The sequence below is a fragment of the Poromitra crassiceps genome (assembly GCF_964638095.1).
Source record: "Poromitra crassiceps genome assembly, chromosome: 13".
Classification (NCBI taxonomy): domain Eukaryota; kingdom Metazoa; phylum Chordata; class Actinopteri; order Beryciformes; family Melamphaidae; genus Poromitra; species Poromitra crassiceps.
The window spans coordinates 2,885,343-2,910,853 of NC_139644.1; the positions used below are offsets into that span (position 1 = coordinate 2,885,343).

Sequence of the window (25,511 nt, forward strand, 5' to 3'; positions counted from 1 at the left end):
AGGACATATTTCACTGGCCACCGTCAGCATGAGTGTGTGTTGTGGCCGCATGCATGTGTTGTAGTGTTTGTGTGACAATAAAGACGGGCTTCTGTCTGAAATCGTGAAATCGTGTTTCGAGAGACTTAGGTTCCTGAGGACTGACTCACTTAGGAAATGATCTGCCATTTGGGACCCGTTTCTGGCCTGCCTCATTGAGGTTGGGGGCGACGGGTGATCCGCCGGACCGGTTCCTCATGGACCCTCTTTGTGGGATCCCGGGCACAATGCCTCTTGCAGGCATATGGGCACCTTGCGCGACTGATAGCACGACTGAATGTTTTTTTTTTTTTTCTTTTGGTTTTTTTTCCTGTGTCTGAGCATGTTTGTCTGTTGTATGTTGTTAAACAAAATTGAAAATAAAATATTGGGGGAAAAAACATTCTTAGATTTAGGAATCTAGTGGGGAAAAGTACGTTCGCCTACACTACAGTTTTATTGCATTGGTCTTTTAGATCATTTCTATTTGTCTTAAATTTTCTCCATTTTGAGTTGATGGTGGTCAAATGACAGAAATTTTTGTATATGTATTTGTACTTGTGTATTTTGTACGACGTGAAACGTGCTTTTGCCTTCTTGGCCAGATCACCCTTGAAAAAGAGACCTCGGTCTCAATGGGTTTTTATTTTCTGGTTAAATAAAGGTTTGATTGATAGAGCGGTATTGTGGAATAGCCTACCAGCACCACCATTGGCTCTAAAGGTCAGTTTAAGGGGGCTAACCTGGTACAATAGTCCTTCCAGTGGAGGGTCTGTTGTTTTTAACTATTTGTTGTATACATAATGATATTGTTTTGATATTTGAGTTGTTTGTTGCCATTGTATCTGTTGTTGCCACTAAGAGGACCGCAGTGGAAATAAGTATGTGACTTTTTTGTTTTTATCCTCGTTTGGTTATGGAATGTCATACTCTGGTTCTTTCCTGTGTCTGTGGGAAGGGGGGACTATTTGTATGCGTTTTATTTTTAACTTTCAAATACCGGTAAACCAAACCAAACGTTGCTTCCATTTAGGGCTGTGGGTGAATCGAAAGCCTCTGCTCATCAAATAAATGAAACAGCAGCTTGCATCCTCAGTGTTGCACTACTGCCATCTTCTGGAGTTAGTTAGCTCCTACAATGTCCACAGTTTATCGTGTTTTTTCCAATCAGTATGTAATCAGTAATCAGATGTAGGCCTGATGATCGTTCATCCAGCATTTCCAGGCATGGGGGGGATTTCCACCACGCTGACCACACGTCTCTGACGAGACATCACCTGAATGTATTGACTTTGACACAAGGGAACAGGAAGTGCACAGACTTCTGGCTTGGCCTACAAAAATGTCATCCCTGTGGTACTCTATTTAGCAAGAATTGTAAGATTATTTTAAGACAGAAATCGGGAGGGTGGGGGTTGGGACTTGCATGTACATTTGCATTTCTCCTGTCTTTTGAGACCTTACTTTGTCTGTGTGTCCCCCCTTGCAGGCCAGGCAGAGGAGGTGTTCAGCAGCATGGCGGGAGACTTCATGAGGCCAGTGGTGGATGTGGTGGACCAGCTGCTGAGCTCCGGGGTCAACGTCACCATCTACAACGGACAGCTGGACCTCATAGTGGACACCATGGGTCAGTCGCTCGCTTATTACCTTGGTGTAATTGTCAAAACAAGGATGTATTGTGTTGTCATATTGTTCTAGTGTTTGTTATGTGTGGGGGGAAAAACGGGGTTCCCACGGTCATGGAAAACCTGGAAAAGTCGTTTTCCAGGCCTGGAAATTTTTGTTGTGAGTAATGAAATTAATTATTATAGTAATTTTCCATGGATAACCTTCCAAGTAAGCTGTTGACTTTACAGCTCGAATATGTGGATTTTAGTGCTTCGTGTATTTTGTGTTCTTTTTATGGAAAAATGTATGTTTTGTGATGCAGTGACTCAGAAGCAGTCAAATCCAATATAAATAAGTGTATCCTATTTGTCCAGTGTAGTAATAATGTCTGGTATTGATTCAGACTCACCGCCTCACATTTCATGGAAATATGGATCTTTGAAAAGGAATGGAAAGGTTTTGAATTGTTATCCTTGAAAATGTGTGGGAACCCTGTAGGGCTGACCCCAAAAAATTGACGCTTCGAAGCTTCAAACCTTGCCATGGTAATCAATGCTCAAATCGGCAATCAACGCTTTATTGTTTTTTCCCCCTCCTCTCCTCTCTCTCCATAATATATAACGTGGGGTGTAGCTTACTCATACCGGCACGCACTGTGAGCACAAACAAATGCACCCAACAGCCAGCCAGTAGCCACACAGATGGTGAGCTGTGGTCTGCGGAGCTGTTGTAAACATGAAACTTCGTACAGTGTTCAAGTGAATTCAAGTCATTTAATTTGGTAATAACATTATGAATTAGCAGCAGTCACAGATACTGTCTATCACATGGATTTGTTATTACCGACTGGTAGTGAAAGTGAAGTTTGAGCCGTCTGTCACATGTATGTAACGCTACATACAGCCGGAGCGCACGTCATATTAGGATTATCAACACGTGGAACGTGTCTCTAAGTATAGCGTTAGTCACTTGTGTAATCTAGTCACCTTTAGGTGACAGTCACCTTTTTCATCCTAAAATAGGAGGATTTCTGAGTGGTTTTATGTCTGGCGACGATCAGCTCAGAGAGCAGAGGGAAATCCGCTCGTCGGACTCGGAGCAGTTGAGGAGCAGATGAGGAGCGTTTTGTCAGGAGAAGCCTGGAAGCGTAATTCTGTCCTACATCTGGAATTATAAGAACTACTACTGGGCTGCCAATGTTAGGGTATCATTATAGTCGAGTGAGGCTCCGCAAGGCATAGGTCCGCAGATCATCAGCCGGGGCCGATGCTTTTATAGTCAGAATGGCAGCCAAGTGATCAGCATGTTACATTGTACAATGGTAATAGTGAGAATAGAGCCCATGAAAAGTCACAATGAAACGCTATTATGTGCAGTACTGAGTGCGCTTTCACTCTCAAACGACCGTATATCAGCTCAGGAATGAATCACCAAACTTCACCAAATTAAAAACCTTTCTTTTTACAACAATTTATGGCTAGATTATTGGTTTCTTGGTGTGTGTGTGTGTGTGTGTGTGTGTTTACATTTGTATTTTTCTGCATTTTTGCAATTTTTGACATTGACATTGTTTTGTCTTTGTATGTAAAGCACATTGTGTTGCCTTGTGTATGAAATGTGCTATAGAAATAAAGTTTGACTTGACTTGACTTGATCCCGAGCTACCAGGCAGGCAGTCAAAGCAATTTGTGAGGGGTGAGAGGGGCCGGAGCAGCAGCTCCGAGCCAGCCGCTGAGGAAAAGAGACTGTTTCTGGTGTGACCGCTTTGGCTCTGCGTCTGAATAACGCCTTGTGTGAACAAGGCCTTACAATTGTGTGTAAGGCCTACAAAATAACCCTACAGCCGGAGGCAGAATTTGCCATCTTCAGCTGCTCAGTCCGCTCTGAACTTCCCTCCAGCTGTGCAACAATCTCTGACACTGGGGACAACTGTCGCCAAAAGACTAATTCTGAAGGAATGGAAGTCCTCCTCTTCACCTTCTTTTCAGGTGTGGCTGATGGACATGATCTCCGTTATACAGATGGAGAGATTCAGGTCCATGAGAACCAACTCGCTTAGAAGGTTCTCGGCTATCTGGAACCTGTTTTTGGCTACTTTGACGAGATTAAAGGTCCTTACACATCGGGAGCGTTTTTTCCGTGTGATTAATTCGCACGTCAATAATATTTTCCGAACCTATATCAGTCAATGCAACCGTGCATACCAACGGCGAAGTTTTGCTGAGGGTTATTGCTGTGTTTATTTTTTCGAACCACGGTCGATTTTTCAGAAATTCGCTTCCGACGTGTACACATCTGTGGCTGCGATTGACAGGTGGGTGAAAACTCGCACCGCAATTTCGTGGCGTATATTCGCATCGCTCTTGATGTGTAACGACCTTAAGAATGACTAGTGACTGAGGTTGGGGGTAACGGATGGCTCGCTCGGCGGGTATCTCATGGACCCCGTGTGCAGGAAACCATACACAATATTTCTTACACATATATAAGCACCTTATGCGGCTGGTAGTACCAGGTTGTAATGTTGAATGTTGTTTGTATTATTTTTTTCCTTCCTTTTCCTGTGTCTGAGCCTGTTTGTCTTGTTTGTTTACTGTTCTGTAAAAAACTGAAAATAAAATATTGGGGGGGAGAGGAGAAGCCTGGAAGGAAGTTTACTATGGGCCGCGGACGGTACTGAGCTGAGAGTGCTTTCAGCTCTGTGAGTAGCCTACAACATGTTTGTTTGTTCCTCAGCAGGATCGCCACAGCCGAGAACGCGCACAACACTACCGGAGTTTTTCTTTTTTTTGTGCCCCTGCCACCCCCCCCGGAGACCGGCGTAGAAGCTTTGATTATGATCGATTTGATCTCCGCAAAGCGTCAACGCTCTAAATATGGTATTCGGGACAGCCCTAGAACCCTGTAAAGAGTTGCATTGCAGCAGCATAAGCTCCGCCTTCTGATTCGCTCCCCCAAAAAATCTGGATCTTCAATCTATACAGGACCGAGAGACAACGGGAGTTTAGTTGCATAATTTACCGTTTATCGAAATTTACATTGAGCTCTCTGACTGCTGTTCTCAGGTCAGGAGCTGTGGGTGAAGCGGCTGAAGTGGGCGGGGCTTCCCGGCTTTAATCAGCTGAGATGGACAGCCTTGGATGACCCCACCTCCCCGGGCATCACCGGAGCCTTCTGCAAGACCTACAAGAACTTCTCCTTCTACTGGATCCTCAAGGCCGGACACATGGTAAGGCCTGGCTGCAAGATGACAGTTCTCTCTAAAGCCCCTGGAAACCCAAATCCACAATAACCTTCTAACTGTAATTTAGGGTTGTATGTATGTGTTTTGACCAGAGCATGTGAGCGGAGCGTGGAGCACCCGCTCAGTACCGCTCAGTCCCACTCCAGTTTCGATCACATGTTCGAAACAGAATGCATCGGTGCGTGGCTAATTGAGCCACATGTGAAATCTCCCAGCATGCATTGAGGCTAATACATTTCGACAAGAAATACCAACCAAATCAGCCTAAATAGGGAAAGTGGTAGATATAAATAATGTTTATGTTAGCACAACATTTCAATATTGGACAAAATAAAACATAGATATCAAAACACAACCCTATGTGAAACATATATGTAATCCAGGTGCTATATATATCCCTCGCAGATTTAACGTGATTTGGATGAGTGACAGCCTCTACTGTGATGCACTGTGATGTCCGCTCCAATAAGACTTGGCTTACTTCATGTGCACGCCCACTATTTTCTTGCCAGCTGCTGCGAGACGAGAAGGAAGAGAAACATGCAGCCGTATAATTATCACCGCTCCGCTCCGCTCACATGCTCTCACATGCTCTGCTCTTTGACCATCAAAACATAGGGGTAGACATCACCTTTTCTGTGTTATCATGTGTGGTTCAGGAGATATGATGCAAAATGCATAATTCGGTTAGGGCCGAAGGTAAAATGGCTGCCATGGCCACCACAAGGCATTGGCCACATGGCTCCCTTTCTGAAAATGTTCAGAGCCCCAAACTGTACAAGTACACCAAGTTTCATGCTTTTATGAAAAAGTGAACATCATTTCCACATCACCTGGACGACTGCAGTGACTGAAAATGCTGTTTTCTCTGATTTGAGGTAGAGTGCAGATTTTCAGCCACAGCAAGTGTCATTTTTTGAGGTAGGAAGTTCATCTTGTGCTCAAATTGAAGCTTATGAACTTGGGCAGTTTTCTAAATACAAGTGAGGAAGTGATATTCAACATAAAGTGCTGGAAAATAATGATTTTTGAGGTGGATTTGTAAAACGGACAGTATTTTTTTGTATTTTTGTGGGTGACATTTTAAAATAGAATTGCAGCAAGCCCCAGAATCTTATTTTGCTACTTCCCCCTATGTTCTAGGATACTTCCTGCAAAATGTCATGTATGCATGACTATTTATGCCATTGCACCATTGTAGTAAATTGTACCTTATTATTTGCATTTACATGATTTTTGTCCCAAAAAAAGGGTTTTTGGGCCCCTGAGATCAAACAGCCCTGAGTTGAACATTGTCCCTACACCTTGAGATAGCCCAAGGTATAAGATAATAGGAGAAAGTGAAATAGTGGGGGGTGGGAAGGTAGCAGAAAACATGCTGAGGAGTTGGGCTGGCTCCCGGCCTATCATCTAATCTGAATGTAAACATTTCTGCCGTTTCTTTGATATTCCTGACAGATTCCCTCAGACCAGGGACCAATGGCCTTCCAGATGTTGAAGATGATCACCCAGCAGCTGTGATCCACCAGCTGGACAATCAAAGTGACCACATGACCTACAGGATGGTACACCACTCTCTGCTAAGCCAAATCAATAATATCTCTGTCTTCTTTGATTATAAGGTTGATTTGTGTAGATTTTGGCCATTGCAATAATAACGTCTTCTTTTTTTGGTTGCTATTGTTGGTTAATTTTCTGTTGCAGCATCAAATAGATCACGGACTCTCACTGTTAATTAGGGCTGCACGATTATGGCAAAAATCATAATCACGATTATTTTGATTGATATTGAGATCACGATTATTTAACACGATTACTCATTGACATTGAGAACATGATGAATTTATTGAACATTTACACTGGCTTTTTATTTAACATTGGATGTCTTTGGATTTTAGATATAATTGAAAATAAATAAGTGAAAATAAATAATAAAAGTGCAAAGATTTAGAAATAAAATAAAAACTAAAATAAATATACAGTATATGTAGGCCTACTATGTTGCAGTGAACTGCCACAACCAACTGCAACTATTAATCTACATTCAATATGTTGGTAAACATCTGAACTAGTAGTCCTTAAACCTCAAAACTAACCAAATGAGAACGCTAGTAACGTTCGTTTACATTACATTAAATTACTCATTTGGCAGATGCTTTTATCCAAATCGACTATCGTCGTTTAGGTTCATAATAGGCTATTGTTAATGTTTATCTGTGAGCTCGTTAGCTGTTGAATATGCGGTCGCATTGTAAAGAGTGACTGAATCGATGACTGTATGCGGTGGCAGTAACTAGATGGGGCTTTGTATTTTTGTTCGTTTAGCGTTTATTGCTTGGTCATAGACCACTTTGTGAGTGGATTTCAAGTGATTAAACAAAGAGGGAGAGGTTATGTGCTGCCACGACCGCGCATATCTTGCGCTGTTTGTTCCAAGTCTGTGGCTGTGATTGACAGGTGGGTCAAAACTCGCATCGCAATTCCGTGCTTTATTCGCATCGCTCTTGATGTGTGGACCTTAAACTCGGCGAAACCATACTAGTGTTTCCACCCCACATACGTTGTTTTACCTCTCCTCTCGACCAGCGGCTCTCTTTCTGTGACTTCTCTCATCTTATTCTTGTGCTACCACGAAAACATGCAGTGGCTCTCTGTTCACATGACAGGCATTCCCAACTCGAGCGGTGTGTGTGTGTGTTTTGGGCTTTGGGGGAGGGGCCGAGCACACCGCTGCAAAGGAAGGGGTGCGCTCGTTTTACAACACAAGACAGAACGAGAGTGACAAGAGCCGCAAAATCGTTGTATGTCGATTATCTTGTTTTCATAATCGTGGACAGCCCAAATCGTAATCATGATTAAAATTCGATTAATCGCCCAGCCCTACTGTTAATCCAACAACACAATTTAGAAACATGCTAATTATTTTACAGTCTGCTAATTACCGTGTAACTGGTTTATAATTATGGGGTACTGCTATACACCACAAGAAGTCAAGGAATTAAGGGGTGACACTTTTGTAATTATGAGATTTACTGTAGGTAGTTATGGTGTAACTGGATGGGGGACAAATCACACAAACTAGAAAGAACTGCTGCTATGATTGCAACTGCAACGATTTCCTTGTATTTTTACAGTAGGTTAATACTGGCAGCACAGTTGCCAGCAAGTTGCTGTATGTCAATTTATGATAAACTACTGTAATTGTACTGCAATGTAATTTACATCATATGGAACAATACTGTAGTATTACTATAAAACAATATTTTTACTGTATTTTGTAATTTGGTATATTTCTACTGTATTTTATTATATTGTATTGTATTGTAACTCTGTTCTCAATAACCTGAAATAATTTCATGTGTGTAGTCCAGGTCTCCCTTGTCGTTTGGGCCATGACCTATTTGAGTGGGGATTCCCATATGACTTGGCAATGTACATTAACCATCTTGTAAATGTTGAGAAATACGTCCCGTCAAACAGGTGTATTCCACAGTTCACATATACAGGGAGTGATTTGAATCATTTGAAGTTTGAATGGAGTTTCTAGCTTAAAGTATGAAGGAATAGTTAAGAGTTCAAAGAGCAGATTTTTGGTGCACAAATCAGCTAGACTATTTCCCTGTTTTAGGCACAATTGCCACCAAATGTGGTTGTCAACTGTTTTTTTTTTTTTTACAATATATTTGAGTTTTACAATTTTCCCCACACAAAAAGGTAATCAACACAAACTGCATCGGATATCAATCCCCCACCCCGCCTTTAACTGGATCATTGACTGTATATTGGATTCTTGATATGATCCCCAATGTAAAGAGGAAGCAAACATAAAACACCCCAAAGCTTCTCTCCATTTTTCACATGGCCCATTGTTCGAATTGCTCCCTGAATAGAAAGCCAGTCAAAGCCAAGCAAGTATGTAGAACCTCTACATGATCACTACTTAAAATATGTGTAGTGTTGCTGTAGTGTTGTGACTACTTATTCACTATACAAGTAGTATAGTAGTAGTAGTAGAACCTACATGATTACTATTTAAATGCCTGCGTAGTGAAGCAGTAGTGTTTTAACAGTTTTTTTTACTACTAACACCAAGTAGCAAAATTCTCTGCTTGATTACTAGCCTACTGGAAACACTACTGTTTTGCTACATAACTGTACTGGTGTGTCGTGAGTAGTGTATAAACTACAGATTCACTGCACCATTCCTACATAGCCACTACTACAAAAATAGGTTTTGTGTAGTGATTCAGTAGTACTTTTTCATGAGGGGTATGAATGAGGAGGGAGTACTTGAACCCCTTGCCCGCCGGACCCATCATGCCCCCATCTCTGATTGACATACAGTACTTGATAAGGAGACTGATAGCGAAGAGGAAGAAGAGCAAGATGAGACTATTGAGGCTGACTTGAATGATGATGAAGAGGACTATTAGAGCTTAAGCTTCCTCTACTAGAGCACTGTTTTAGAAATTGCTCAGAAACAATAAAGTCATGCATTGTCTGAATGCCCCAGGTCTCTAGTTTGTGGTTGCAAAGGTTCATTATGCAATGAATCTCCTAGAGCAGGAGTTTTCAAGCAGTTTCAGGGGAGGCTCAGTCAAATTATAAAGTGAAAAAATATATTCATTATTAAAAGGAGATCTCATAGAATAGCCTAAATGTGTGTTATTTGGTTAAATAGACACTTCAGAGATACAGTACTTGGGGGAATTTGACTTTCCCAGAGTCAGAAGCAAATAAATGCTTTCAGACAGACCTTTTTATGTATTTGGTGTAGTCTGAAGTATGTCAAACAGCAATAGCAGGCTATCATGGATTGTTGAGTGTCTATGGGATCAAATAACAAAAGCATGATACCATAAGCATCCAGGAGTTAAATGAGGGGGGCTCCTTTTTATGGGAGGAGGCCCAGTCTCAGACTTTGAAAACCCCTGTCCTAGAGGTAGCCATAGGTTATTGCTTTTCATACAGTGAGGTCTAGTTTAAAAAAAGTGTCTCACTACAATGAAATGGCTACTCTGGGGACTAATAGTCCATGGGCCAGACCAGATATCGGTATCACTCAAGGTGTCAAAATCTAGTCACATTTTTTGAAAAGGTACATGTCCATAGATGATATTTTGGTATGATAACCTTTGCTAAGTGGTAGCTTTGTCACAGTTATCAGCACATGAAGTTAACCACCCCCTACAATAAATTGGTTTCTAGGCGCTGGTACATATCCTACTTTAGGCTCATTTTCAGGACCTTTACTCATGTTTTATGAAGGCATGTTTGGTCTAATTTTAAAGAGTAGACTCATAGGTTCATGTAAGCACAGTTGTGAGTTTGTCTAATAAACATAGAGGTCACATGGGCTCCTCAAAGTGTCAACAACATTCGTTTTCCCACCATTTCCGCCTAAACTATAGTCTTTATTTGAGCATTATGACATGTAGGAACATCACTGACACAAATAACCAAACCTGAAATACTCACAGGACTGTAACAATTTAGGAAATGTATAATCCTCCCATATTATCCCACCATGAAGGCTGATTGTGGGCCTTAAAGGAGAATATGAACCCGCAGGCCAGAATTTTCACTACTTGGTATCCCCCAAGTTGACAAATTCTAGTTTTGTATTTTGAAAAGGTCTGTACCTTTAGATGATATTTCAACTTGATAAACCTTCCCAAGTGGTATATTAGTCACAGTTAACCCTCAATGACACCAAACGTTGATCCAAAGAAAGAGAATCGTGTCACTCTATTTGAACAGAACATGTGATAGAAAAAAATCAAGAATTCGAACTTTCAATCATTTATTTAACCAATGATCTTTATCATCACCCCTATCACAAATATAATATTAAACAGTATTCATATTCTGTTTTATTCATCATTATCATCATAGTCATCCAGGGTCACGGCAACTTCTACATCCAGGGGGAGCATACGGGTATCCGCCTCCTCATGGGAAGACTTTAGCTCTTCAACAACATTACAATCTTTTTTGTTGAGACAATAGCATGTCTCTCCACTGGTTGCAAATGGCTGCTTGTCCTGAAGCTTTACCCGGTTCTGTGGCAGCTTTCACTGGCTCCACGATGAATGTTATCAAGGCAGTTTTGCTGTCTGGATTACTTAAAAGCTTTCTCCACTGCACGACATTGTGTCCTGGGGAAATGTTCTTCCATTGAGTGCTACTTGCTGAACCACAACTGCATCTCTCGCCATTCTTGATTGATGTTTTCCAGTACACATCAAACAACACATCTATTCAGTTACTGAGTAACTGAAAGAGAGAGAAAGAGTAACTGTTACTCTTTCTCCTTCATGCAACGCTAGGTTCAACACAGAACCAGCAATCTCTCCAAAAGTCTTACCATCATCTTTCAGCATGTGTGGTCTCCAATATCTTCAACTGCTAATGTTGATTTCTCTAACTCGCTAGCGAGTGCAGCGGCTTTGTTGGGTTTCCGCAATGAGACATCTGGATTGAAAGTGACCAAGGCAGTGGACCATGAGCCAGGACATCTTCAATGTGCAGATCTTTACTTTGTGAAGCAATGATCATATGCCCAAAAATATTTCTATCTGCTTTCAAGACCAGCTCCTTGTTTTGTGTGTGGTTTCCTCTATCTCTTTTTGTGATGCCTGAGAATGTATTCAGATTCTTCTTTTCCCCACTTTGTCATGGAACTTGGTTGCTGGTTACTCTTTCTCTATCCTATGATTGTTCAATGTGTTATTATTACTACTGTAATTGCTAGTACTGTTGTGTCAGCTAGAATTAGCTAGACATATTTTATGTGAAGTCCTCTGAGACATGCTTGTGAATTAGGGCTATACAAATAAACTTGACTTGACTTGGTGACACAGCAATTCCTGTGGAAAGACTGATGATATTAGACTGATCTGGACCTAGAGGGTTTACCCAGCTTTTCTCCATAAGCTCTACAAAGGCATTCACATCTGCCCTATCCTTCTGTAGATCGTAATGACTGAAACAGTCTGTGGACTTGTTGCCTCTCATGTTCCTGAGCTGCCTCAGATACTGACTTCTGTCTGAAGTGACTGCACCAGTTTTCAGGCAAACCCTTGGTTCCTCCAGCAGTCTGATTGTCCTTGTTTATGGTCTCCTCAATTGTCTGGTGTACCATAATCTTTCCAATATGGAATCATTTGTCTGCAGGACGTATGCACCGTCATCCAGTGTATGTGATGCCAACAATTTTTGCTACCTGCTGTTCTGCACCAAATGTCCTCGAGTGCCCACCGCCCGGGTGGGGTCGTCAAAAGGGCCTTTCTGTGTGGAGTTTGCATGTTCTCCCCGTGCCCCCTGGGGGTTTCCTTCATATAGGAACCCCTCACCAAAACATGCAATATCCTGGTCACTGAAGTGGTGCCTCCTCTGGTCGTTCGGGGCGCCTGTTCGGAGGGAGGGGAACTCATTGGAATAGCGTGATCATCCCACGTGCTATGTCCTACCGGTGAAGCTTCCCCTGTCAGGTGAAAAGAAGCGGCTGGCTAACTGCCCATGTCTCGGAGGAAGCATAGAGCCAGTTTCAGCTCTCCCCAGATCGGCAGAGGGTGGAGCAGCAAACAGGATAAAAAAAAAAAAAAAAAAGCACTAATGGGGGATAAAAACTTTGGAAAAAAGAAGAAATAAAATAGACTGTTTAATATTATATTTGTGATAGTGGTGTTCTGTTCAAATAAAGTGACAAGATTGTTTCTTTCTTTGGATAAACGTTTGGTGTCATTGAGGGTTAACTGTGACTAATATACCACTTGGGAAGGTTTATCAAATTGAAATATCATCTAAAGGTACAGACCTTTTCAAAATACAAAACTAGAATTTCAAGATTCAAGATTTTTTATTGTCACTCCGTAGTACAAGTATCACGTGTGAAATTCTTGTGCTGTAGACTCGTTACAACAAAGAAAACAAGAGGCAACAAGCAATAAAGCATTAAGACACGCCACAGACAGTGGCGTATTCACTGCACATATGTGCAAATGGCATGAACATACTTTAAACATAATTAAACATAATAACATTCTGTTAGGTGCAAATAGCATATACCTAATTAAACATACTATTGAACATTAGTCATACGTGATGGTAGCAGCTGCAGTGCGGTACAGTACGGCTACTACACTATTTGTATATGTTAAGGAGTCTCGTCTGCGAGAAGAAACTGTCCCTCAAGCGATTTGTGCGTGCTCTTGGGACCCTGTATCTCCTCCCTGAGGGTAGCAGGGAGAACAGACTGTTGTGGGGGGGGTTTGTGTCTTTGATGATCTTCAGGGACCTCCTGAGGCACCGCTGGTTGTACAGATCTTGCAGTTCTGGCAGCTCACATCCTGTTACGTGCTGGGCCACGCGCCTCACCCTTCTTAGCGCCCTGCGGTCCATGGTGGTGCAGTTCCCGTACCAGGTGGTGAAGCAGCCAGTCAGCAGGCTTTCAATGGTGCCTCTGTAGAAGTCCCTGAGGATTTTTGGCCTTAGCCCGAATTTCTTCAGGCGCCTGAGTCCATGTAGTCGCTGTTGGGCCTTTTTGACAACAGTGGCGGTGTGGTTGGCCCATGTCAGGTCCTGGTGGATATTGACTCCCAGGTACTTGAAGCTGTCCACCCTTTCCACCACTGTGCCGTTGATGGTGATTGGGGGGGGGGGGGGTGCGCCCCCCCCCCCTTCTGTAGTCTACAATGATCTCCTTTGTCTTGGAGACGTTCAGAGAGAGGTGGTTGTCCTGGCACCATTGTTCCAGGGCCTCCACCTCCTTTCTGTAGGCTGTCTCGTCGCTCCTGGAGATCCGCCCCACGACTGCTGTGTCGTCTGCAAACTTCACGATGGTGTTCGAAGTTTGAGTCGCCACGCAGTCGTGGGTGTAGAGGTCATACCAGAAGGGGCTGGAGACACACCCCTGTGGCGCTCCTATGCTGATGGTCAGTGGGGAGGAGGTGAGGTTGCCCACTCTCACCACCTGGCGGCGGTCTGTTAGAAAGTCCAGGATCCAGTCACACATTGCTGTGCTCAGTCCCAGATCCTTGAGTTTGCTTACCAGCCTGGAGGCTGGTAAGACGACACGACTGCTGTGTCGTCTGCAAACTTCACGATGGTGTTCGAAGTTTGAGTCGCCACGCAGTCGTGGGTGTAGAGGTCATACCAGAAGGGGCTGGAGACACACCCCTGTGGCGCTCCTATGCTGATGGTCAGTGGGGAGGAGGTGAGGTTGCCCACTCTCACCACCTGGCGGCGGTCTGTTAGAAAGTCCAGGATCCAGTCACACATTGCTGTGCTCAGTCCCAGATCCTTGAGTTTGCTTACCAGCCTGGAGGGTACTATGGTGTTGAATGCTGAGCTGTAGTCCACGAACAGCATTCTCACATCGGTGTCCTTCCCCTCCAGGTGGGAGAGGGCGGCGTGGAGCACGTGTGCTACTGCATCCGCTGTGCTCCTGTTGGGGCGGTATCCGAATTGTAGTGGGTCGTGGTCCGGGGAGAGTGTGGGGCGGATCTGTGATATAACCAGCTTTTCGAAGCATTTGCTGGCTATGGGCGTGAGGGCTATTGGGCGCCAGTCGTTGAGGCTGGTCACTTTCTGCTGTTTGGGAATTTGCCAACTTGGGTGGTACCAATTAGTGAAAATTCTGGCCCGGGTTAATATTCTGCTTTAAGGCCCACAATCAGCCTTCATGGTGGGATAATATGGGAGGATTATACATTTCCTAAATTGTTACAGTCCTGTGAGTATTTCAGGTTTTGTTATTTGTGTCAGTGATGTTCCTACATGTCACAATGCTCAAATAAAGACTATAGTTTTGGCGGAAATGGTGGAAAAACAAATGTTGTTGACACTTTAAAGAGCCCATGTGACCTCTATGTTTATTAGACAAACTCACAACTGTGCTTAAATGAACCTATGAGTCTACCCTTTAAAATTAGACCAAACATGCCTTCATAAAACATGAGTAAAGGTCCTGAAAATGAGCCTAAAGTAGGATATGCACCAGCGCCTAGATACCAATTTATTGCAGGGGGTGGTTAACTTCATGTGCTGATAACTGTGACAAAGCTACCACTTAGCAAAGGTTATCATACCAAAATATCATCTATGGACATGTACCTTTTCAAAAAATGTGACTAGATTTTGCCACCTTGAGTGATACCAATAAGTGAAAGTTTGGCCTTTGGCCCATGGACTAAGATCAGACATGAATAGCTTATCTTAGCTTAACTTACCTGCAGTGCCAACAGCCCAACACATTTCTCACTCCCAACTCATCAAGCATCCAACGGTAGGTTTAGGTGTGGGGGTGGGAGAGTTTAGGTTTAGGCATGGGGGCTGGGAGAGGTTAGGTTTAGGCGTGGGGGGTGGGAGAGTTTAGGTTTAGGCGTGGGGGCTGGGAGAGGTTAGGTTTAGGCGGTGGGGGTGGGAGGGTTTAGGTGTGGGGGAGGTTAGGTTTAGGCATGGGGAGGTTAGGTTTAGGCGTGTGGGATGGGAGAGGTTAGGTTTAGGCGTGGGGGGTGGGAGAGGTTAGGGTCTGGTGGAGGTTAGGTTTAGGCGTGGGGGGGGTGGGAGAGTTTAGGTTTAGGTGTGGAGGGTGGGAGAGGTTAGGTTTAGGCATGGGGGTGGGAGAGGTTAGGTTTAAGCATGGGGGATGGGGGAGGTTAGGTTTAGGCGTGGGGAGTGGGAGAGGTTAGGGTCTCGGGGAGGGGTCCACCCGCTATGCCGACCACCAGCAATGCCGACGTTAGGTTTAGGCGTGGGGGGTGGGAGAGGTTAGGTTTAGGGTTAGGGTCTGGGGGAGGTTAGGCTTAGGCAGGGGTGGGAGAGGTTAGGTTTAGAGACGTGGGGGCTGGGAGAGGTTAGCTCTCATCAGCGTGTCGGTCCACCGACACACTGCATGCCGCCTCACTCAGCTGGTTCTGCTTGTGGGATATCGGCATGGCGGGCTGTCGGCACATAGACAGGGCACCCTGGGGGAAGTTAGGTTTAGGCGTGGGGGCTGGGAGAGGTTAGTTCCAGCCGGTCCACCGACACGCTGTACGCTGCCTCACTCAGCTGGTTCTGCTTGTGGGATATCGGCATTGCGGGCTGTCGGCACATAGAATAGCCGACAATTGGGCTTATTGAATCCATAAGAGTCTCAGATGTCCAGTCATACCCAATTTATGAAATTCCAAGACTCTTTAGGGACCCCAGTATGCAGAAATGGTCAAATACACCATTTTTGCAATAGGCGAAAATGACACTTCTCTAGGCCTACTGCATGCACAAGACAGTGTGGTTCTTGCCCAAAACTGGATGAGATGAGCATAAATTTGGCAGGTCTGTGCAGGGGAGGCTTGTGGGTACCCATATAAACTATTTCCATTCAGATATATTGGGGTGAGGGTCAAGAGACCATTTGGAAAATGGTGATGGCCGTTTTTCCCCTCATCAAAATGTTGTCGAACTTTTCAATCATTGGTTATTTAGCCCCCTTGCCGAGAAGCTAGCATGACAAGCTTGGCCTCATTGCAAATCTTAGGTTGTCTAGTTTCAAATGGTATCTTTATCTTTGCCCTAGCTCAAAATTTGAGTGTGCCACAGTCTCTGAAAGACAGTCTCACCGGCGTTCCTGCCGGCAATCCCACGGGTCTCATAGGGGTAATAAAACATGAAAAAAACACATTTTGGACAGTTTTTTTCTTGGTATAGGCTAATCAAAATCTTTATTTTAGAGGTCCTATGGATGCCAACAATCCAGACTAGAAAAAAATATATAAGGGAGGTGCACGTGGACCCCTCATTTGTGCCATAGCCTATATATAGACCAGACTATATTACAAAACATAAACACACAGTGGTGTCTTTCATGCAGGCTAGCAAGCGGAACTGCTGTCTGTCTAATGTCTGACCCACTGAGTCTGACGAATTTGACGTAATTTAGTGAAACGTAATGGGAAGCTAAACCATCCATCTGGCAGCGTCAGGTTAGTAGAAAGTAGTCTGGATGGTAAAACCTTGCTCCGTGACTTCCGGCTATGGCCGGAACGTAGGAACCAAAGTGCTGTACTGTAGGACCTAATGTTATCGATCCGGCAAGTTTCTTCAAGTAGCCTACTTCTTTGAATATTTTTTTTGGTATGACCATGCTTCTTATTTTTTCTCTAACTCGTAGCGACTGGTGGGGTTAGGTAGGCTGCCTACTGCTGCATTTCTATGGGGGAACGAAAACACGGGAAACATTCCTGACTGACATTGAAAATACAATACACATCTGAAGAATACAATACATGTGTAACAATAAATACAATACCGAAATGCTTAAATACAATACACATATTGAAAATACAATACACATCTCGAAAATACAACTGTATTGCATTTTCGATATGTGTATTGTATTTTCGATATGTGTATTGTATTTCGATATGTGTATTGTATTTCGATGTGTGTATTGTATTTCAATGTGTGTATTGTATTTGATTATGGCACGAATCACCCATGTCAAAATTCAATACAATACACACATTGAAATACAATACACATATTGAAAAGGCAATACACATATCGAAATACAATACACATATGACATATCGAAAATACAATACAGTTGTTGTATTTTCGAGATGTGTTTTGTATTTTCAATATGTGTATTGTATTTAAGCATTTCGGTATTGTATTTATTGTTACATATGTATTGTATTCTTCAGATGTGTATTGTATTTTCAATAGGCCTATATGTATTGTATTTCCAATATGTGTATTGTATTTCAATGTGTGCATAGTATTTCAATGTGTGTATTGTATTTGATTTAGGCACGATCCACCCTCCATACAGTGGCACTGCGTCTCAACTCGACGGAGTCATCTGAATCGTGGCACACTGATGACGTTAAATCAGTCGGGAACCTTCGGCTGTGCTCGGCTCCTAACGGTCACCACGGTGTTCAAACCTGCGCCTGGAGAGGAGAGGCTAACGTTAGCTAATAGCTACAGAGATTGGAGAGAAGAGAGGAGCAGACACAGACACACAGAGAGGACAGAGGGAGAGAGATGACGGTGCTGCAGGAACCCGTCCAGGTACGTCCAGACACCGCACCGTGTGTCCGTGTTGTTGTAATGTTAGCTAGCTTAGCTTTGAGCTAAAGTCTGCTGCTAACACGGTAACGTTACAGCCGACCACTACGCTGTTTAGCTAGCAACGTTCCAGCTGTAGCTACTAGCTACTCATATTTAATAACAGCTAACAGTGCTAATAAGCTGCACACCGGTCTCTGAGGGCCTGCTCCCCTCCAATAATGATATAGCTAATTGTCTGGGTAGACGTGACCTCCAGGCCAGGGGGTCTGTCCTGGCTCACGGAGACCGACTTTGATGCATAAATCCGCGGCGAGATGACTTCCATGCTTGGGGCTCTCTTCTGGCTCATGGAGGCCGACTTTGGTGCTTAAAATCCGGGTACAGGTGACCTCGAGGCCTGGGGTCTCTTCTGGCTTTATGAAGGGGGATACAAGTCTCGGCGGTTTGTACCTTCTGAGATTTGCATCCCTGTTTTTAAGTTAAAACAGCCCCAAAATATAGTGGGGATGCAATTCTCGGCGGGGATGCAGAACTCGGCATAACACCGGCCTTTGCAGCTAACACAGCCCGGCCCCTGGCCTGGACAGAGCCCGACCTGCGGCTTCTTAACGTTAACTATATTAACAATATAGTATGTGTGTTAACAGCACTGTCTGTCATCAGGCTGGATGTGGTGGGTTGCGTTGCTGAACGTTAACGTGTTAGCTCGAAGCTAAGCTAGCAGGGTTGTCTTGAGTGCAGAAAACACACCAATCTGTCCGCTTAATGTTTTCTTCTTAATGCACACTGTAACAGCAACTTAGTGTTGATTGTAAACAGCCCTGTCATGATGTGGTCTGTTGGGTTGGTGGAGGTTACTGTGTAACTCTCTAGTTAAACTTTAGCTCGAAGCTAAGCTAGCTAGCGTTACAGATAACCTAGTTAACATCGCTCTCCTCAGTGGAGAAAACACACCAAGCCAAACTCTTAATAAAACGTCATGTTAATGTTGTCTCTTCTCAGCCAAACACCATAACATAACGTTACACGGTGCAGCATGACTTCATGCCTTTTCAAAGTCACTATAGATAGTATTTGATCAGCGTCATCATGGTCGCTGCCGTCATATTGTTGACATACCGTCCTGCATGCACAGCGCTGCAGCTGACTATACAGCCTTATTGTCGTTTCTTTTGCATTATGGTCTGTTACAAAATAGTGATGTGATGACAACAATAAAACCCCCAGAGCTGCTGTTTGTATGCTACCGTTGATAAACAAAAGAAACAAACTAGGTGAACAGACTTTGCTGTGAGGAGCTGGCTAAAGTTTCACCTGTCTCTCCTAACTATCCACACATCCACTCTCCTGTGCCAGTGTATTCTATTTCTCAGTCTCGCTCCCTTCACGTCTGTGGACGGTAGAGATAGAAACAAACCAGGGGACTTTATTGCTGTCACTACTACAGCCATGTATAATGCAGGCCACCATCCGAACACAACAGGAACGATACAGGTAACGCTAACGGTGGGTAGCTTCCTATAAACGTTGCTCTAATAGGCTGTCACTTGAGAGCTGCAGCGCTATTTCAACAACATGGCCGCAGTGACCGTGATGACGCTAATCGAATACTATCTATAGCAGACACTCTGCACTTAGCCCCTTTCTGACTCTTCCGGGTATGACGTCATCGTCACGTGATCGTCTACCCTACAAGAGTCCCTTATCCGTACATAGACTTGCCTGCGACTCTCGCTCTCAAGCTGTCTAAATACTGTCAGCGATACGCACGTATTTACAAGTGGCACAGAAACATTTAAAAGCCACCTACGAGCAAAAGGGTTCATTGCTTCTCGATGGAGGGGTTTGAAAGCTCCATGCTGCTCATAAATGCCTCTTTTTATCAGAATTCTGTGCTGGTGATATTATTTTTTCCAGGTTAGAGCTCCCAGCCGTCACAGCGCTCAACATCGCCACTCTGGTCGAAAGCTCAGTCAAAAATAATGTATCGCTGATTTAGACAGCTTGAGAGTGAGAGTCGCAGGGAAGTCTATGTACGGATAAGGAACTGTTATATGGCAGATGATGAAATCATATGTGGACAAACAGTTACAAAAGGAGCTACTCTGCACTTAGCTGTAGCTAACGTTAATGTACATCATATATCTGCAATGTTCTTCAAATACTTATTTCAATAACATGAAAACTTGGCCCTCTTCCACCAAATTAACTTATAGGGCAGTAACGTTAGTGACCATTGCGAATAATACTAAAACTCAACATTGTGTTGTATCATCAGATGTTGCGTGGTGTGTGTGTTTGTGTGTTAGGGATGTTGACCGATAACCGTTTAACCGATAATTGACCATTTCAACTAGGGATGGGCGGGAACGTTAGTACTCGAGTAACGTTTCAGCTGTTCGGGTACTCGCCCCACCTCCCAGTTTCGCATGACCTTGTTTGCTAGCAGTAACAACGTTGTTGTGATGCTGTGAGGGCAGAGAAGATTTCCCAACTCGTCACGAAAATGGTGGCTGGTATCTCCTTGTTGTGGAGCCGGAATAGGCTTCAAGCCACCATCAGAGAACAACAGCTACGAGTGTGGAGAAGACCGTGCGGGGGACGTGCATGTGGTGTTAAACAAGCACACCAGTACACACCCAGTTCAGAGAAGCAGGAGGAGGGGAGGAGGGAGCAGAAGTTGATTGTTTTGTGAATGTTAAGAGAAAGAATAAACTTCACATTCTTTCCTGTTTTCAACTCAATGTGAGTAAAGTCTTCAACTTACTGTAAATTCAACTTGCATGTTTCCATTAATTCGCTCCACTGCATAGGCTGCTGAGATAGAAACACGTGTTTCTATCCCTCTGTTAGGTTCCAAACAGCCCAGCCCAAACGAATCTAACATTATCCGACAGTAATTCTGTCTGTTTTCTGTCAGCTTGTTGAATTCCACACACACGTTGTGGGTCAGGATCAGAGTTGGGGGTAACGCGTTACAAAGTAACGCGTTACTGTAATCACATTACTTTTGTCGGTAACGAGTAGTGTAAGGCACTACTGTACCTAAGTGCAGTAATCACATTACAGTTACTAATCAAACGCTTACCTCGTTACATGCGTACTAGCAAGATAAGTATAGAGAGAAAAGATCTCCGTTTTAATAGCAGATCCTGTGTCCCATCAGACAGGTCATTTAACTGCACAGCAGAATCAATCATGGTGCCAATATTTCAACTTTGTATCAGCATGCAGAACAGCACTATTAGTCGACACATAACTTATCAGATAACTAACATCATGCATATAGAACAATAAATCATTTTAACCTCCAAAACACATTGACAAACAAACATTTGACACAAAAACACAGTACCCCCAGGGCATGCTGGGAACTCCGCCCACTTTCCTCTTCCACGGGTTAAATTTCCCAGAAGGCTTTGCATAACTTTTTACACTCTGTTTTACAATTAAATCAGGCTAAAGAGTGTTAGATATAAATAATATGTATTTTAACACAACATGCAATTCTGGAATATCTGAATATTGGACAAAATTAAATTAAATGTAAACGTAAACCATAAGAGAAACCCACATACAGCGATGGGGTCTGTAAATACCCCTTGTAAATACAACGTGTTCTAGTGAAGTGGGCGCAGTGCGGTATGTTCCATAATAGTCTGCCAGCAATCTGCCAAAAAGCGCCGCCGTCTTCTACAACAAGTTTTTGTTGCGCGGAAGGACAAGAATGTGAAACTGCAAACGCCCTGGACAGAAGCAGCTAGCTACGGTAGCCTACGACATAAACCTCTCAAAGCATCTGCAGTGGAAACATGCTAACACAAAGCTGGTTGCAGACCCAAGCTGAGTCGCCTGCCTCGACCCCAAGCAAGCAGCAAAAGCTTTCTTTTCACCAGGTAACATCAAAATCAGAGATGGACAGGCGTGTTGCCTCCTCCTACATGGTAGAGGAAATGTTGCCAGTTTCAACCATTGAGTTATAATATGAATGGAGGGAGTGTCCCTATCTCCTCCCTGTATGTTTTTTTGAAGCCAAAATCCGGCCAGATCACTGAACCAGAGTCTGCGCAGTAGCTCCCTTGATTGAGAACCTCTGAGAGCTCCACGCCCCTCTGAACTTTCTTATGTAGAGCTGCTGTTTCTAGAATGCGCACAGTGCGTTGTGTATTTATATACAGTCTAGCTCTGTAAATATTACACTTTAAGTTGTAATATTTTTTGTCTCGCCAAAAGTAACCAGGAAGATTCCCACTATGAGATCAGTTTATCAAAATGATGCCTGTACGAAAATCTGATTTTGGTTGTCGGAGATTTTAGACCTCCGGGCTTCTGCCTGCTGAGTGCTCTCAGCGCGGGCCGGAAGTGGAGGCAGGCCACACTCACTCACCCTCAGGCTCACTGGTCTGCCTCATTGCTGTGTTAAGCTAGCCTAATGTTTTCGTGGCATTTTGATTAACTTTATGATTTAATTCCTTTTGGAGCAAATGTTGGTTTTACAATTCTAACCTTGACGCTTTACGCAACGTTGTTTGCTGGTATAGTGTTGTGGGTACTGCAGCCTGTAACGTTCTCCGTTGTCGGAGAGTTGTATCAGCCAGACAAGTCAGACCTCCGGGCTGCTCTCAGCCCTCAAGAGGAGCCAGGGCTGCTTGGCTCAGCCTCTCACTGGGGGAAATTCTCGGATCAACAGCTCTGTGTTGATTAGCCTAATGTTTCCGTGGCATTTTGATTAACTTTATGATTACATTTCTTTTGGCGCAAATGTTGGTTTAATCTAACCGCAAGGCTATGTTGTTGTACCCGCCTGGTAGTGTGTGTAGGCTAGGCAGGCCAACCTAACGTTAGCCTAGACGTGAGCCAGGCTGCCTGGTCTATTGCCTGGTATATCGTTACTAAGAGAGGAGCTTGTGAAGAACGAACATCCCCACAGTCAAAGCATTTCCCCCAGATATGCATATAAAAACGTTTGTTGCTTTAATAGCCTACAAAAAATAAAACGTCTGTTTGTATGTGATGCTGCTAATAGGGATGGGCATTTCTAGCAAAAACACTATTCGAAATTCGCTGGCCAAAGTCGACTTTTAATCGAAATTCGAAAATAAAAATAAAAATGTAAAAAAAATAAAAAATGATTTTTTTTTTTTTTTTTTTTTTGAGTGAAATGTTGCATTGTCTCCTCTGATTTCAAGTATAGTCGAATCGCTTGGTTTGAGCAAGTAAAACAATTTTTATAAGCATTTTAAGCAAGGTTTATGGAAAAATGAATGGCGGATGAAATCCCATGAAGAGGGAGAGGTTGCTTATAAAAATTGTTTTACTTGCTCAAACCAAGCGATTCGACTATACTTAGAATCAGGGGAGACAATGCAACATTTCACTCACCAAAATTTTTTTTTTTTTTTTTTTTTTTTTTCCAATAAACGAATTTCGACTTTCAATAATAAAAGTCGATCTTGATAATAACAACGATTATTCGAAAATTCGAAATTCGATGCCCATCCCTAGCTGCTAACGGTGCTTGTGTACTACTAGGCCTCATCCATATACCCGGGACGGGAGTTAACGTTATAAAACACATTTCCTGTCAGTTGGACAACCTGGTCAGTTCTGAAAATATGTGTATTATTGTGTTATTCCAGCTATCGTTATCGGTTGTTAAGTTATAGTAATATTAAGCCGATAAATAATGAAAAACAGCGGCTAACGCCATTGCTAGCCTGCATGTTAAACCCATTGTGTACCCATAACGTAGCTGGAGTAACGCACATCGTAAAACACATTTTCTGAACTTACTTCAGTCGCCAACCAACGTTAATTCCTCGCGCACCTTTCTCAAAACAAAGTTATTTTTATTGCACTCCATTGATATGTCTGGTAGCCAGCACAGCCAACCCATGAGCCACCCCGACCTCCAGGCCTGCACTACCCAGGCTAAGAGCCCATCTCCCGGCCCCACACACCCAGCAGAGCCACCCGACATCCAGGCAGCGTTACATAACGATGAAGCCGCGTGTCTTGTCTATGACATAGATCTATAATGTGCAGAGCCTGTCCAGCCAATGACGGCTTGAGACTGGCTGCCACAGCTGTCAATCATCCATTTTTATCCCTTTTTATATGTCAAATAACTACTTAAAAACAAACTGATCAGAAAAATGACCACTTGCACAGGCATTAGCATGATAATGACTATCTAAAATGATACAAACCACCTTTGGAAAAAAATTATCTGACGTATACTGTGATTATTTCGGTTTTGATTTTCCCATCCACTAACATGGGGAGGCGGGCCTTGTGACCTAATACTGGATTCAGCCGCCAGAGCGGCGATCTAACATGCAGCGGCTTCACTGAACCAGTCTGATGCCCAGTCCATCTTATAATAGGTCCATGGTTTCAACAGTAGAATGAAATCGCCATTTTTCAGAAACATATTGAGCAAAATACAGATGGCAGGGAACGGACAGCCACCATCAGACAGGAAAAGTTTTGCAACCTACCTTATTATGATAGAGATTTGTGCTAATATATGGGCATATATGTAAGGATTAATGTTGTATTGTGAACTGGCAAATTACGTGACAATGCATCTCAGGCGATGTTACGGAGTAACGCAAAAGTAATGTAACGAGTAGTGTAACAAATTACTTTCTCCAGGGAGTAATCAAGTAAAGTAAGGCATTACTTTTTTTGAAAGTAATGTGTAATGTGTAATTAGGGCTGTGCGATTTTGCCTAAAACTAAAATTGACGATTTTTTCTCTCAAAACTCGATTTTCGATTTCGATTTCGATTTCGATTTATTATACTATTATACTTCTCTAAACATTTGTTGCCCTACAGAGCTCTTTTCCCCCCTTTTTTTCCCTAATTGACAATTTACGCTTTTACTCTGAAGGCAGAACACCCCAACTTCCTGTTTTAGCTTGCCGCTGCTATGCTTAACTTCCTGGCTGTTGCTTGCTAACTTGACACTGGTGGATTTGCGTGTTCCTCCGTGACATAATTATATTAGCAGTGTCTAAGCGACCACCCGTGCTCGGAGTTATATCTGTACTAGAATAACACAAAGTCACAACAGGAATGCGTGGAACTGCGATAGCAGTTAGGGGGAAATTCAGACACACAGTGACAGGTGAGTCAGCTGAGGCTGCTACGTTACAGCCATGAACACAGCCAATCTATCAGTACTCAGTGGCCTCACGTGTTGTTTTGTTATTATGTGAACTGTAAAGGCAACGTTTCATCGTCCGGTGATAACGTCTGTGTTCGTGTGCGACTGTGCGCGCGTGAGTGTGTTGTGGCAATCTTATCTGGTAGGCTACAGCCCGCAGTGCAACAAGCTGCGCTCAGTGCTCACTCTGTGCTTTTTGGTGTTTGGTGTTGAAATAAGTCCATTGCGCTGCTGTCTTTAGTAGCCAGTATCACAGCCTCTAGAGAGACTTTACAGCGGGGAGAATGGACAAGTAGCAGCATGCGTACATGAGAGAGAGCCGCCCGCGTAACGTAATTACCCTAGTTGAAGTCAAAATCGATTTTACGATTTTCATTTTTTTAACATCGTCCTAACTAATTAATTC

The 25,511-nt window shown here is 43.4% G+C and overlaps 2 protein-coding genes across 4 annotated transcripts in view; both read left to right on the forward strand.

The window, feature by feature from the left end:
• scpep1 (serine carboxypeptidase 1) overlaps positions 1-8,143 on the forward strand; it is a 52,771-nt gene extending 44,628 nt beyond the window's left edge. For both annotated transcript variants that reach the window (XM_083648486.1, XM_083648487.1), the window contains 3 exons: positions 1,508-1,645; positions 4,692-4,855; positions 6,329-8,143. In XM_083648486.1, coding sequence (XP_083504612.1) covers positions 1,508-1,645; positions 4,692-4,855; positions 6,329-6,391 — 365 coding nt within the window. In that variant the 3' untranslated portion in view covers positions 6,392-8,143. The remainder of the gene's footprint in view (positions 1-1,507; positions 1,646-4,691; positions 4,856-6,328) is intronic.
• Positions 8,144-17,805: 9,662 nt separating this feature from the next.
• The window catches only part of cdc27 (cell division cycle 27), an 89,367-nt gene continuing 81,661 nt past the window's right edge, over positions 17,806-25,511 (forward strand). For both annotated transcript variants that reach the window (XM_083649420.1, XM_083649421.1), the window contains exon 1: positions 17,806-17,932. In XM_083649420.1, coding sequence (XP_083505546.1) covers positions 17,906-17,932 — 27 coding nt within the window. In that variant the 5' untranslated portion in view covers positions 17,806-17,905. The remainder of the gene's footprint in view (positions 17,933-25,511) is intronic.